The sequence below is a fragment of the Sylvia atricapilla genome, chromosome 10, assembly GCF_009819655.1.
Source record: "Sylvia atricapilla isolate bSylAtr1 chromosome 10, bSylAtr1.pri, whole genome shotgun sequence".
NCBI classification, from domain to species: Eukaryota; Metazoa; Chordata; class Aves; order Passeriformes; family Sylviidae; genus Sylvia; species Sylvia atricapilla.
In genome coordinates this window covers 8,930,678-8,945,473 of record NC_089149.1, presented here as the reverse complement: position 1 = coordinate 8,945,473, position 14,796 = coordinate 8,930,678, and the positions used below count along the sequence as shown (strand labels likewise).

General features: G+C 39.2%; 1 protein-coding gene across 1 annotated transcript; it reads right to left on the bottom strand.

The window, feature by feature from the left end:
- Positions 1 to 793: 793 nt before the first annotated feature.
- CAPN10 (calpain 10) lies at positions 794 to 13,463 on the bottom strand. The gene is made up of 13 exons (XM_066325888.1): positions 13,418 to 13,463; positions 12,840 to 13,046; positions 11,355 to 11,486; positions 10,918 to 11,114; positions 9,468 to 9,685; positions 8,824 to 8,965; positions 7,145 to 7,311; positions 6,317 to 6,600; positions 5,645 to 5,847; positions 5,026 to 5,281; positions 3,779 to 3,978; positions 3,153 to 3,198; positions 794 to 1,815 (listed from the first exon to the last, which is right to left on the bottom strand). The coding sequence occupies exons 2-13, from the start codon at positions 12,981 to 12,983 to the stop codon at positions 1,786 to 1,788; spliced, it is 2,019 nt and encodes a 672-aa protein (XP_066181985.1). The 5' UTR covers positions 12,984 to 13,046; positions 13,418 to 13,463; the 3' UTR covers positions 794 to 1,785.
- Between the last annotated feature and the right edge of the window lie 1,333 nt (positions 13,464 to 14,796).

The following is a 14,796-nucleotide window of genomic DNA, read 5'->3' as shown; positions in this document are numbered from 1 at the left end:
GTAGTCTGTATCAAGTAGTTTCCTGCATATGTGCTCTGTCAGGTATCACACTTAAATTGCGACTATTCAGTAAGAATGCTTGAATAAAATTTTCTTCAGTAAGCTGTTACTTTTCTGAGTTCACAGGTCGTTTCTTAAATCTTCTTGCAGGAGGTAACAGAGTAGATACACAGTGTTCATTCTTTGCCTTTCTCACAAAGCATTATATAGTGTAGCATAAACTTCACACACAAAAATGATTGTAGTATGGGGCCTCTCATAACCACGGCCCTTTTAGAAATCCTTACATCTTTTTTTATTTCCTCAGTATGCAATTTCTATTTCATCACAGCTCAGGTCCATGCACTTTCAAAACCTTCTTTCTGTTTAGAAACATTGTTGTATGATCCAATAATTTCCTATTTGAAGATAAAGAAATAGCTTTTCAAGAAATTAAGAAAATAAAGATGTCAACAGTTGTTTTAGTAGGTACAGAAGAGATTTATTACTCACAGTGTTTTCTTTTGTTCTTTTTCCACATCAACAGATGTAGAAGGTTTTGACCATTTAAAATTCAACTGAAAGCATCCTAAATCCTTCCAATTTTCAAAGCTCAACAGGAGCTAGCAGAAAGTATGACAGGATGTAGTTAAAAGCAAAAGCAGAATACTACATATTTCTGGGACATAGAACTAATGGAAGACTTGATTCTCCTTGCAAATTTCCAATTATTCCCCTTCCACTAAGTGACAACCCCAAGGTTCTAACACATGGTAATGTTTGCTACCACAGAACAAATGCATACTTGACATCATTGGCATTTTTCACCTTTTTAATAAAAGCCATTTTAAAACTTTCAATGTTAATTTATTTTTATTGAGGAAAATATAACATTTAAAAAATCCTGCTTGAGTAAGAAACATTTTCAAACATAAATTAAGAAAAAACTCTTACACTTCACATTTCTTGCAGCGAGGGCAGCTCTTCCATAAAACACATTCTTACACATTTACAAAAACAGTCTGGCAGGATAGTCCAAAAGTTTTCCAGTCATGTCTTTTTTATTTCTGGCGTTCATTAAAGACAAACTCACTCACCAAAAAAATCTTTCCTTTGAACCCACCATCTGCTTGGCTACATAGAGGGCCTAAGGTAAAGTGCTCAGCAGCAGGACTGGCAGTGTCAGACACAAGCTTGGACTTTTTCTCCTCCAGTGTATTTTGATGGTTCTTGAGGTATATCTTACTTGAAAAAAAGACTCCAGTTTTTCCTCTATGTTCACCACCCCTTTGGTCACATGAAGTTATTCTGTCAGTTTGATTTCGTTTTCCCCCAATAAAGTATTATTTCACAGTCACAGAATGGTATAGTTGGAAGGGGCCTCAAAGATCATCTTGCTCCAATCCCCCTGCCATGGGCAGGGACAGATTCCACAAGGAATTCCAGGGTGATCAGGGCACCATCCAACCTGGCCTTACATGTAAGTTTTCTGGTTTTCTTCCAAAACTGTAGCTTGGGTTAGAACATGCACATATTCTTCACCTGTATTTTTGAAGAACTGAGGTACATGATAATTTGCTGTACAGTGCTCCTTCTAAAAATGTGGGAAGACCAAATATTCAGAGTGTTCATAATTAAAAGAGGTATTTTTTACAAAGAAGTCGTCACAGGCCTGACAGTTGGTACCAGTGAAAAATAATTTGGCTAAGAGCATCTTCTTGTTACTCCATTTAAAACTGAGAAAAGCAAGAGATGAGGCATTCCTCAGCTTCCTGATGTTTCTTGAAATGATACAAGAATTCCACACTACCTTTTCATCACAGTTGTGAAGGAAACCTGTAAGAAAATGTGCAATACAGAAGAAAAAAGCTATTTCATCAGGGTTTTTTTTGTCAAGAAGGAATTAAAGTGAATCAGAAAAAAAAGATTTAGAAACTAAGGTCAAAATGCAAGCTTTTAATCTAAAACATCCTTTAAAAAACCCAAAATTTAAAACTCATAAATCCCATCACTTCAGTAACTAGAGAACACAGTCAAACTTAGAAAAAAATACACTGACACCCAGCTCTGCTGTTGTTATGCATCTTTTAGAATTCACTAGCCCAAAGTGAGGCAGACTGCCTGGAACTCTCAGGGGCTAAACCCCTGAAAGTTTAAAGTCCAGTCTTTAAAAAAGCCCATATTGTTGAAGATTAGATTCAACCATTAATCTCTCTCACTGATAAGGAAAATATAACTGCAATTTCCAAATTCTTGAAGTTGTCCTGAAGAATCTAAATTGTTTGTTTGATTCTGTTTCCATGAAATAATATAAAGAAATACAAGTTTTAATAGATTCTTTTTGATATAATGGCCTTACAACATTTTGTTCCCAAAACAATGGTAACAAAGGACCTTCATTACATACTTCAGCTCCTAAATATTATAGTAACAGGAACCATATGGAAAGTACACACAGGTCTCTGCTCACTTTGTGAAGCACACAAAATCCATATTGCTTGTGTGGTTTTAAGAAAAAAATGTAATCACTGGTCAACATGACCCAGATTCAGAAAATGAATAAGCCAATTCTAAACTTAAATGAAGAGTTTTTCCTGCAATTTTTGTTTTGTGCAAAACACAAAGGGAAAGACCCAAGCACCTAGATGGTCTTGTTCCACCTAATAAGCAGTGCTATCAAGGACATGTTTTGATCCACCAACCAAAACATGTATCTTCAAACGACTGTTAAAATAATACTTTATTTTTTAATTAAACAAAATTTAGCCAAAGTTCTCCTCTGCACCAGTAAAAACACCTTAAGTATTAGTTACTCAGTATTCACATCCAACCCTTTTATATGACATGCCTATCTAATCAAGCAAAACAAAACCAAAATCTGAAATAGTTGTCATTAACTTGATCAAAACCACTTGCCCTCCAGGAGGGATTACAATGGTGGGATGCTGCATAGGGAAGCAAATAAAAACCTAATCTTCTCATTTTGCAGTGCTTTCTTAAGCCTTTACAACTCTATAACATCATTAGAATTTTAAAGTCGCAATACAGAGGACATTATAAATATCAAAACCAATCAGATGGAGGAAGAATAGAACATTTAGTTAAAATAAGCAGATCTGTGGTGATCCAAGAATGAATATATCAAAATATACCAAACAGAATATATCACTTACCTCTTGTAATACTTGTCCAAGTGTCTCACGGCTGTGAATGCGCTTCCTGTTGAAAACCCAAACCACACTTATTTCTGTACAAAGCACTGGGAATCTTGCAAGTATCAAGTATTTATCCCACTTCAAAAAGAGAAGTCATTCCAGGCTTCATTCCACATCCTCTCCCTTAGCAAATCTTCCTGCAATTCTATTAAGTCTTACTGCAGTCTTATGGAATTTACAATTTCGATTCAGAGCTGTTGTTATTGACATCACAGTTAGGAACTACCTGGAATAAGGCTGGCTACTCATTGTGTTTTCTCAAAAACAACCCTGATTTTTAAAAGGCATTGTTAACTTTCAACATAAATACTAACATTGATGATACGGGTGGATGTCATCTCCTCCAGCAATAGACATCTGATATTCAGCAACGGATGCAAGAAGATTTAAAAAACACTACCTTTTTTTATTCATTCTTCTAACATAATCAAAGTGGTAAGCAGTGCATGTAAACATAAGAGAAATACAAAGACTTCACAAAATATTTCCATCAAGAGAACACATTACTGCAGTAATTTCCATGCATCCTGTAATACATGCACTAAAAAGACCAGAAATGCAAATAAAAGGCAACATAATTTTACCTGTCTATTTTGGTTGCTATGACCACTGTAAAATTGCCTTCTGTATTGGGCAAATATGTAGAAGGTATAATGACATAACTTCCTGCAGGAAGCCTGCAAAGTCGGCTGACTTCCTGGGAGTAGCAGTGAGGAACACAGCTCACCAGTGGCTCCAAGTGTGCAAAAGAAGTAGTTTGTGGTTTCCAGCTGCTGTTAGGCACCTGCAAAGAAGAATGAAAACATGCCTACCTTTTCATCTGTTTCAGATCTCAGTGTTTCATTCCTAGGACACTGCAATGTGATATGGTCCCAACTCTGCTCCAAATACTCACTCTGCTGTACAGAGCTAGAGATAAGATGAATGGAAAAGCTTCCAGAAAACTCAAATGGCAATACTAAGAACAGATGCATCATTCCTAGCCTGCTTGTAGACAGTGTGTAGAACCCCCTACTCACATAGGCAACAGAGAAGGCTTAGAGCTAACCTCACTCGTTGTTCCCTGCTGCAGCCTAAAGCACTTGTTTTCCACCTCAGGGATCTGCTGAACATATTGTACCCTTCCTATATCTAGCAGTCTTTCCTGTACTAAAAAGTCGTATTAGACTTCATCTCAGTCTCCAAGAGGCATAAAAAATGCCAGTCTTTCTTCACATATTGTATACTTGAAGTTTCATGATTTTTTCTGGTGCCCAACTCCAGACTTTTCACTTAAGCAACATGGTTTTTTGAAGCATGCTTTCTAAAAATAAAGCTACCTTTCTCTGCAAAGTAGTTATCAAGCAGCAGCTTCTCAGGTTACATTTATGCAGCTGAACACTGGCACACACATGTAGAATCAGTATCCATATGAAATCTTGTTTTGTTTCTGATCATCTGATCAAGATATCACAGTCATTTTGATCCAATATCATTTGCCTATGGACATTTAATTATTACACACAAAGAAAGTAAGTTTTCATGATGAATTACCAGAAGGTCTGGTCCTCAATTACTAGGGCACTGAGAATTCTTTGCAAATCCTTAAAAAGAGTTCATCATTGCTAAAACTAATTTAGAACCTTGTAAGAATTCAGTGGAAATAATTATCTGGTAACTATGCTATGTAACTACCTAAGTTATTCCATAACTTTCAAGAGCATTACTTCCAAGAGTCATCCTGTGTTTCTCCCAGAAGCAGCAAGTCCCTTGCAAACTGTAAGGAGCCTTGTGCTGACAGGCTAACCTTCACCCTTGGAAAAGGAGGAATCAAACTGACCCAAAGCCTTACCTGGAAAATATGGAAACCTATTGGACAACACTTGCTATCCAGGCAGTGCTGACGGAGGGTGACTTTGACACTGCTTTTCCCCGGTCCTGCAGGAATGGAGAGGGGAAAGCAGGGATTGGTATGGAAGGAGGGGAAGTTCCTGCTACCTCCAGCATTTAGCCCATTCTTCCAGCATCCATGCAGCTGCACTGTCTCCCATTCACCAGCTGGGAGTTCTTCACAGGGGGCAGTATCCATGGGTGGTGGCTTTAGTTCACTATCAAACATAAGAGAGAAAAGAAACTAAAATGTATAAAACATGTACTACTAGACTATAAACAAATCTGACCAGCTTTTAAACAGCTGCCAACATTACATTTTGCCTCTGCATATAGCACTAAGCTGCAGTTTAGAGTCAAGATGCTACTCCTCTGGCTACTTCTGCTTAGTATTTTAACAAGAGGCAGTAGCAGCTTCACGACAAAAATGAGGAGCTGGCAAACTCGCATGAATCCAAATACAATACTGTTACACAGCACTCTGTACAACTCTTTAAAGTATTTTGAATATTCCCACTTAGTGCTACACTTGTATTTATGTCAACAATTTTAAGAAACGTTCTGTTTTGTTTTAAACCCACCTGAGAGAGATCCTTCCCGTTGAAAATACACGAAGCAAGAAATTCCCTACTGCATCTTTCAGAAAAGTGCTGGGAACAACAAGATAAAAGCCAGGTGAAAGGTCACAGCACACATGGACTTCTCTGTCGTAGGAATGGCAGACAGTACCTACAACTGGAGGAGCAGAGAGGGTCTTTGGAAGGTTAAATCGTTTCTTCTCCACCTAGAATAGATGCATAATGATGTATGGTGGTTTAGGAAAAATGAGTAGCTTTTAATAATACTAAAAATTATCACATATTGCTTAAAATATTTTAAACATGCATACGTTTACAAATGAAACAAAAACAAAAGTATCAGCAGATGACCTGAACATCAAAGACAAGTAGGATGAGTTAATATTCTGGACAAGTAAATTTAGGAATGGCTTCAAGTAATCAGCCTGAAATGTCACAACTAGTTTGGACCAATCCCAACTGCTCAGTGATTAGAAGAAAGTACTAGTCCAGTAATAGTCTGAACAGATAGTAACTGTGAGATAAACAGAACCATTCCAGCACAAACCAGAGACAGAAAAGTTGTGACCAGTTGAATCTTACCACTGGCACGGGAAATGAATGATTTTACTCAAATGTTTCAGTAATGCTTTTAAAATTCTATTTGCAAAGAGAAAAATGTCACTTTTGTATTACCTTCCAGACATGCAATCCCACAGCCTGGTAATTCTTCCCCTGTATGCCTTCAGTCAAAGATGGATTTTCCGCTGCTAAGCGAGTCGGATTTTGAATCCTTCCAGCCCAGTCAGTGCTGTACTTCCTGCATTTCTGCAGCAGCGCAATGCACACCTCACTCGACTCACAGACCCTCAGCCAGAACTTGGGATTGGTAGGGAAGCTGCTGTTGTTGCGGCAGCCACCTGCAGACTGGCCTCTCACCCAGGATCCAAAGAGATTCTGTGAGTGATACAGCACTTTTCCTAACAAAATAAGAAAACCATGGTGTGGATTTCAGAGGCGGGAAGCTGCTTAATTTTACACAACAGATATACGGCAGAGATTCCCCAGCCCAAGAAAACATGCTGTCATAGCCTGACACTTCCCCAAAGCAAAATTATGACCAAGATTTTGAGAGGCATGAGAATTAATGCCACAGTTCGTAATGACAGACTGATGACATGATTTTTACAAGAAACTGTAACTAGAATTCTCAAGTGTAACTACTATTAAAAACAAAACATCACAGGGTTCTCCAGAATAACAGCCTTCTAGACAGAGGACACTAATCTCTCAACCAACTAGCAAGTAACTAAATTTCACAGAAATATCAACGGTTTCTCTAAATTTGTTTAATTTCCTCTTGTCCTGGTTTCCAGTAGAGACAGAAAAAGCCTATGGACCTAAAGGAAAGGGGAAAACTGAGTAAGAGAAATTATGGTCTAGTTATGCCATTTGCAATTCAAATCAATTCTTCCCCTTGACATAATGTTATTTGCATGAGAAAGATGTCTTATCATATCACACCTGTATAGAGGCTCTGAAGTTGTCCTTCCTCATTGACTGGAAAGCCCACAGTAATCTCATCAAATTCCCTGAAAAATTCCTCTTCATCAACCCAGAATTCTCCCTCTTGGATCTGTGAGAGGAGTTCTGAAGCAACAACTGGATCTAGCTGGTTCCATCCTTGACCACTGCACATAAAACAAAAGTCAACATTCAGCTCTTTGCCCAGCAGAGTTACAGAACAATGTTCTACCCAATATCTTATGGAGCAGGACAGCAAGAAGAGATTTCTTCATTTTATTGTGAAATAATTATTGTGAAATTTTCTCTGCGTATTTCTGGTCAATGAGAGTCATAGGAAACACAAGTCATAATTTACCAAAGAAAACTTAAAAACAGCCTAATACTAGACTGGATGCAGAACAAACTTCTGGGTGAAATAGGTGCTTTGTTTACAACAGTCACTACAGCAAGAAGTCTGAGAGCAAAATAAAGATTTTTAACTGTTGTTAAAAAAAGAGGCAAAATTGTAAAACAAGCTGCACCATGATTGTTCTGAAAGAATGTTAACACTTTACATCAAAACCTGCCATTTTGTATTAAGCAATTGGCCACCCCCATGAATCTGCCTCCAAGTCTTGATAAATCAAGAATTTAAATGCCTCATTATTTAAGGCTCATTAAAAGCCAGTAGTTTCAACATTTTCCATTGTCTCACTAGCAAAAAAGAACAGTTCTCCACTCGAATAAAACAGGGCTCTAAGGCCACCCAATGAAACCCTATCCTCTTGCAACTACATGGCAACTTACTCTTTGACAAAGAAACTACAAGAGATCAAGTATATAACCAAAACACTATCAAAAGAAAAAAAACATCAGCTGAAGTCTCAACAAATGCAATTAAATTATCTTTCTAACTCAGAGAAGAAAAACATTTCTACAAAAATGTTCATTAAGATCATCATATTGTTAACATATCTTAATGCTGAATGCTTATTGCTTGGGTCAAGAATTGCATGTTCTTTTGTACAGTCAAAACATGCTAACATTTTCCAAAATAAGCAAGTAGAGTCTGCCCTTTCATTCTTGTTACTGTGCTGTTTGAGCTGCTACACATATTTCTGGAAGTCCTTTAAAACAGTTCTGTTCTTTATTTCTACTTTATATGGACTCAGTTCCAGCTTCTCCTACTTATATCAATCTACAGAAATGAGAGCACACAAGCAACAAGTGTAACCATCCTTCCTTCTGCTACAGTTTTATAATTACTCCTTTGCTCGATTTCTGCAGCTGAGTCAGGAGCAAATGAGAGTCAAGTAAACCTGAGTGACTGAAAGAAACAAACGTGATCAAAGATACTTAGATCAATGGCAGAACAATAAAAAAAGCACAAAAATCAAAACCAGAAAATTAGCAAACACATTAAGTTTGTGTCTATAAATAAATATGATGATCTGATAAACAAAAAAAATATTTAAAAAAATAGATTGCAAGAAGTAGGAAATCAAGTTTACTAGTCTCAGAACCAATGAGCTGTGTGAACTCCCAGCTGTGTAAAGGATTGCACACACACACACACACACATCTCTCTGTTCTGCTACAGATTATTAGCAGTGTTTGCCTATGCAATAAATATATAATAAGCTTTGTACTTCAGAACCTACACAAATGGTTTTCCAAATGAATGTAAAACTGCTCACCCCTCACACCAAGGCCCTTTCCAGCACCGCCTCCCCCAAGGATTTCGTATTCGTAGTAGGAAGATTTCCTTGCCTGACACTTCAGAGAGATTCAATGTGTCTATCACAATAAAGGCATGAAATTCTCCTAGTTCACTTGCACCTGAATAGGAAAAAAAAACCATTTGAAAATAAACAAAAGAATCCGTTCCACTTTTCACAATAACATTAGAAGAAAGCAATTTTGAAAGAAGGCAATTTTGCGATAAAATGGAATTGGTTTTAAATCTCTATTAGAACAGCACAAAGAAACCACAAACAGTTCATTTTAGTGACTATAGAGAAATAAAGTAACATTGCAAAGTATATTAACTCACTCCTTGATCTCAAATTCCTAAATTCACTGTGCTGAAATTCACTGAGGATTTCAAGGTTGTTTTTCAGGCGCTTTTTCAAGGGAGTGCATTTGTTTTTGATATTAGCTTCTAATATAAAAAGCACTCTTCAAAAGCAGCCCCCACCCTGAACTCAGTAACATCCTTAAATCTTCATTTATCCGCACATTTCAAATTGTACTATGAAACTGGCATGGTACTAGAATCAGCACTTGTATTTGCTGGCTGCCTTGTGCTTTGAAGCCTGTTAATAGAGACATTTACTTTCACCTCGTCTGGAGTCGAGGACTGAACAGCTTATTACACACTGTTCCTTCAGATTCATTAATCTTCTAAACACTGCTTTCTCCAAAACCATGCCAGTCTTCTCTTTCTCCACGTTTTCTCCAGGGCCTTTCAGGGTCCATCTTTCAGCAATCCCTCCAGTCAGATCAACCAAAGCATCTGCCACCTGTCCTGCCCATAACTGCTCATAAGATCCGTGCACTCTAAAAAATTTAAACAAAACAAAAACATTAAGAAAAAGTTTTTACACACAGCAGAACAAAAGAAACACGGCTCCTACACATTTGTAACCTCATTCTATATCACAACCATGACTGTGCCCTACCTCATAACCCAAAGTACACAAGAGAGAGCACATAATATCTTATTTATATAGAACACAACATCTAAAGAGTATGTAAGCCATTGGATATTCCACCACATGATGCGAAGTTTCTTACATTCACTCTATTCTATTTTAAAAAACTGCTGTTGTCTAGTACTAGTCATTTGTACCTTATTATCCATGCTCTACATTATCTTTTGTGATATTTGTACAGAATGCAGCTAGTATATTTCTTCCTCTTCAACTATTCTGTATTCACTCTGCACAAACAAGCAGAGCAGCACTTCCCTTAACAGCCTAAGAACACCAAGAGGCTGCCCCACCTGATACAGCAGTTGCAAAATATAGCAAAAGATGTCAAGACTAAAACAGAACTATAAGATTGAACAATAAGATCTCTGCAGAAAACAAAATACATTTCAAACCTACAGTGAAGCTCTAACGTGACATTGGTACTTCTCAGCTTCTGGTCAATGTATCTACAGCTGACTAAGTTACTTCATAATTGAAGTCTGCCTCTGCCCTCTGCTGGCAACCACAAAATCTTCTGCTCAGATTCTTTGGGACATGAGATGTCTATTTTACCAGTTCATTTTGTCTCCAAATTGCTGTGTCCATCTGGACAGCTTTTCCATTGATGTGTCATAAAGCATTAAATATCTGCATTTTCTTTCTAAAACAGTAAACTAAAAAATTATACAAAAGAGCAGTGAAACTCACACAACCTGAGCCTCAACTAGCACAAACTTACATAACATTGTTGCTTCCCATTAAAATATCTGGACACTTTTTGCTTTTCACTAAGCTCTCTTCTTACCTAGTAAAACATCTTCCTTTAACAAATTAGATAACTAACGGACACGCTTAACAAACATCATTTGAATCCTGAAAATTCATTGCAGCTTACTTTTCACCAGAATTATTTCCCTAAGATTATCTTACTTATTATGCAACTGGAAGCACACCTTACAGTTTAAAGAGCAACTTCTGCACAAGCCAGTGTGGGACCACCAGCAGCCACAATGCCCAAAGCAGCCAGGTAAAATAAGAAAGCAGAAGAAATACATAAGTATTGCAGTTCTATTTCCATCAATAGCAGTGTTCACATACTTTGCATAAGCTTTTTCCAGTAGTGGAAGCCAAAACAAATCCTCTGTCTGGCACTGGGAAAAGCAGAGTTTGCCCCCAAGGCAAGGCAGGCGATCATCAATGGTCACTTCCACCCAGTGGCCAAACTGCCAGACCCGGCAGGTGAAGCAGCCTTGGTAGGACTCATCCGTCCAGCTGGGCTGACCTGGAGGGATCACCTGCAGGGCAAAAGCCAAAATCAAGGCCAACATCAACGAATTAATGAATTCTACTTTTTGCAAACAAAGCTACTTTAAAATGTACTGAATATCAACCATTTGTAACAAACACAGAAAAAAATATGATAGCGGAACCAGTGAAATTGAGCATAATGAGGGCAATGCTCATACGGCAGCTTGAACAACACTCAAATGTCAGTTAGGTGAAGAAAACTTCTCTGACATGAAACTTCTCCGTACCTTGTTCAGTAAGTATTTGCTCTTCTGCAGAGCTACACAGGCACACAGGAACCAACAGTCTCCCAAAATTCCTTGCTTTACTGGCACATCCTGCAGAGTGTTTGAAAATAACCGAGGAGAAGAACAAATGTCCTAAAATGAAAGAAGAGGAGTTAAAGCCAAATCCTGCATGACATTCTAAGAAAGTCAGTGTTTCTGGGACTGGGAGGGCTTCAGAGACCTCTCCTAAAACAAGAGAATTTTTACTCCTAGAAAATTTCCCTTTCAGCCTAAGTAAGAAGTAACAAATGAATTGTTTGTGGGGCTGTTTTGTAGGTACTCCATGAATTAAATCTAGTTCCCACAAGAATTTTAGTACACAATTGTCACCATCAGATGCAATATCAGCAAAAGCAATAATAAATGAAAGACAATATAATTCAAGAGTTCCCTGCTAGACTTATGATCAACTGTGACAGGGCTGATGCCATTCACATAAAACTGCACATTCCAAGTCACAAAAATCTCAAAATTAGAACAAGGGAAAAACCTTATCTAGGGCACAGAAAAAATAGATTAGTTGGTAGCACAAGACAGAATTTCAGATGCAAAGTCCTGAACACTTAACCTAATCTGAAAGTGAATTTCTGAAATGGTTCTCCTTATATATAAACACTTCAAGAGATGGAAATTAACTCATCAGCCCTCAGCAGCAATCAAGGTGTAAAGTACAAAAGCAGGAAACTGCACACTCGACTCCATGAAATTATTTGTTTGCCAGTTACACCTGATAATCAACAGCTCTGTCACTGTTCTACAGACAGCCCCAGACACCAGGAGAAAAATGCAACTCAAGACAACATACTTTTTTCCTCCAACATATTTTTATAGCCTTTTTTTTCCCTCTACACAAAGGCAGTATCATAAATACTTCACTTTACGTGGGTGTACTGCAGAAATGCATTCTAAAGCTTTTAGCTCTAATACAGCTTGCTCTGCAACCCAGCTATAAGTTTAAAAGCAATACGAGTCATATGACAAGTTACAAACTCAAAAAGTTTTCTTTCTTGCTATCAAAGAAATCAACCACAAAAAATAAAACGGCAATAGGCTTCTGGAAAAAATCTAAAATGCAGTTACTTATTTTCAAGACAGTTATGCAACATATCAAAAAATTTGGGACTGACATAAAGCTGCATTCTAACTTAGTTTGAACATAATGCGCATAATGAAACATATTTATAATAAAATATATTAATTTCTACTACTGCCATGAAATTTAAAAGCTCTACAAGAGGCTTTAAATCAAGCCTACAAACCGTAGACTTAAAACCATAACTCATGTACTGTTAACGCTGGCATATATAGGTTTTATCACTTCTGTATTTCTTAATAAAAAAAAAAAAAAAAAAAAAACATTCAGAAGCAGTCATTCAGTACTAGTTTGCATTTATTACTTAAAAGCCCAATTCTGCTAAAATCAGCCTTTTATACCTTAAAACTCACCTTAGGTCTCAACCAAGATATCTCGCCTCTGAATTGGGCAAGTGGGGTACAATAATCAAAAAATATAGAGGTATCACTGGCCGGAAACGTGGGGTCTGTGTAAAGGTCTCTTGCCACCATTAACTGCTTTTTCTCTCCCAGCATTTTCAACACAGACCTAAGCAGCTTTGAGGCTATTCCTATGACTTTATATCCCCGGGCACCAACCTGCAACAGAAGGGAGTGTTACTGGGGAATTGTAAAAGGGAAACAAAACAAGCACGGCGGATTTATTTAGGGATGGACAGACTCTCACTCTAACACGGAGCACCTGGAACCACCACTGGCATCTTCCAGCACCTGATGCCGCCCTACACCTCTCAGCTGGAAGAGAAGGGAGGCCTCTGAGGCGACCTGGACCCACCTAGGTCCCTTCCCCCCGCTCTGCGCACATCCTCCACACAAAGCTCCCCACCACCACCCTTTTCCTCACACCCAGCCCGAACAGGGCCCCTCCGCACACGCCTCCTCCTGCCCACCAGCCCCCCGTCCCCACCAGAGGTGTCGGCCCTGCCGCCCCCGTTCCCGGTCCCCCTCACCGCGGGGCGGTCCCGCCGCCATTGCCCGGGGCGGCCGTAACCCGGCAACGCCGGCAAGCGAGGCCCTGCCTAGTCGGCTCATGACGGACGGCGCCACCGACCAATCGGCGGGCTCAACGTCACACGCACCACGCGTTGGCCCCGCCCCTCCTCCGGCTGAGGGGAGCGGAGGGGTCCCCGGGATCCGCGAGGTTCCCTGGCCGGGAATACGTGGGAGAAATGGGAAACTGCCCGCGGGGGGCACGAGCCGTGGGTGCCTGAGGTACGGGCGGAGGAAAATGAAACTAAAGTGTTTTCATGAAGATTGTGATAGAGAACCCTCATCGAGTGCCTGCCTGACATAAAGGCAAAGATCACATTTCCGGATAGTTTATCACCATATAGTCGTCCAAGCGCTGAACCGACAAAGGAGATATGTTAATTGCTATATTCTGATAGCTACCGCTGACCAGTGAAATAGGAGTGCCTTAAGAATGCTGCCTAACTCAGGAACAAAGAACAGAAATGCAGAATAAGGGCCCCACGAGGCCATCTTTAAGCACAAAAAGGTTTTGGTTTTCAGGGCACACTGAGGAAGGCTGTTGTCTTTTTCGTGTTTGAGCCTTACACATCAGTGTTTCTAAAGGAGTTCAGGTGTGGTCAATAAAGAAGCTGGTGAGCCACTGTGGAAGGACAAGGTTTTTACCAAAAAATTTGGTTTTGACACTTGCCTGTGTTTGAGTCTAAGGTCACTTGGCCCTTGGGTAGACAGGTCATGTGAACGAGAGAGCCACAGAAAACATGGGCCTGACTGGTTTTTATCAGACATGAATGCAGAAATCCTCCTCTCAAGCAAACCTCAGCAGATGGAAATACTCTCAGGTAACTTCAGCAGCTGTCCACCTCCCTGACATTCGGAAAGAGGTTCTGTGCCCCTTGACAGACAATAGGTCATGCCTGTTCTACAGACACAAGGCTTCTCCTCGGCATACTGCAAATTTAATCGACAAACAAGACTTTTCACATTGGAGTTTTGACCCTCTCAGGAGCAGAGGAAACATTGCTGGCAGTAAGAATAACCCTCTTGTCCACGGCTCATGTGAGGGAGCTGCAGCTGCGCGTCTGCGAGTGAGCGACACAGGAGAGCTCTGTTGGGGGAGGGAAAGGGGAAAAAAAGGCCTCTGTGTCAGAAACAGTGAGGCTCTGATTTCTGTGATTTCACCCCTGCATTCTTTGGAAACAGCAATCACACAACTGCATAAATTCCATTAGAGGACCGATTTTAGAAAGCAGGATAAATATTGAGCTCTAACTGTAAATACAGGAGGTCCAGCCTCCAACAGTTAATTAGTTAAATACCTATTTATTTATGAAGCTATTAGAAGGAAAAAGACAGATAT

Bases quoted from the DNA above. Each gene is read 5' to 3' on its own strand.
- CAPN10 (XM_066325888.1), bottom strand. From the start codon at position 12,983: ATGCTGGGAGAGAAAAAGCAGTTAATGGTGGCAAGAGACCTTTACACA. The intron at 11,487-12,839 runs GTGAGTTTTAAG...CTTTCATTTTAG, and splicing joins TATCTTGGTTGAGACCTAAG to GACATTTGTTCTTCTCCTCG. The intron at 3,979-5,025 runs GTAAGGCTTTGG...TCTTCTTTGCAG, and splicing joins TAGGTTTCCATATTTTCCAG to GTGCCTAACAGCAGCTGGAA.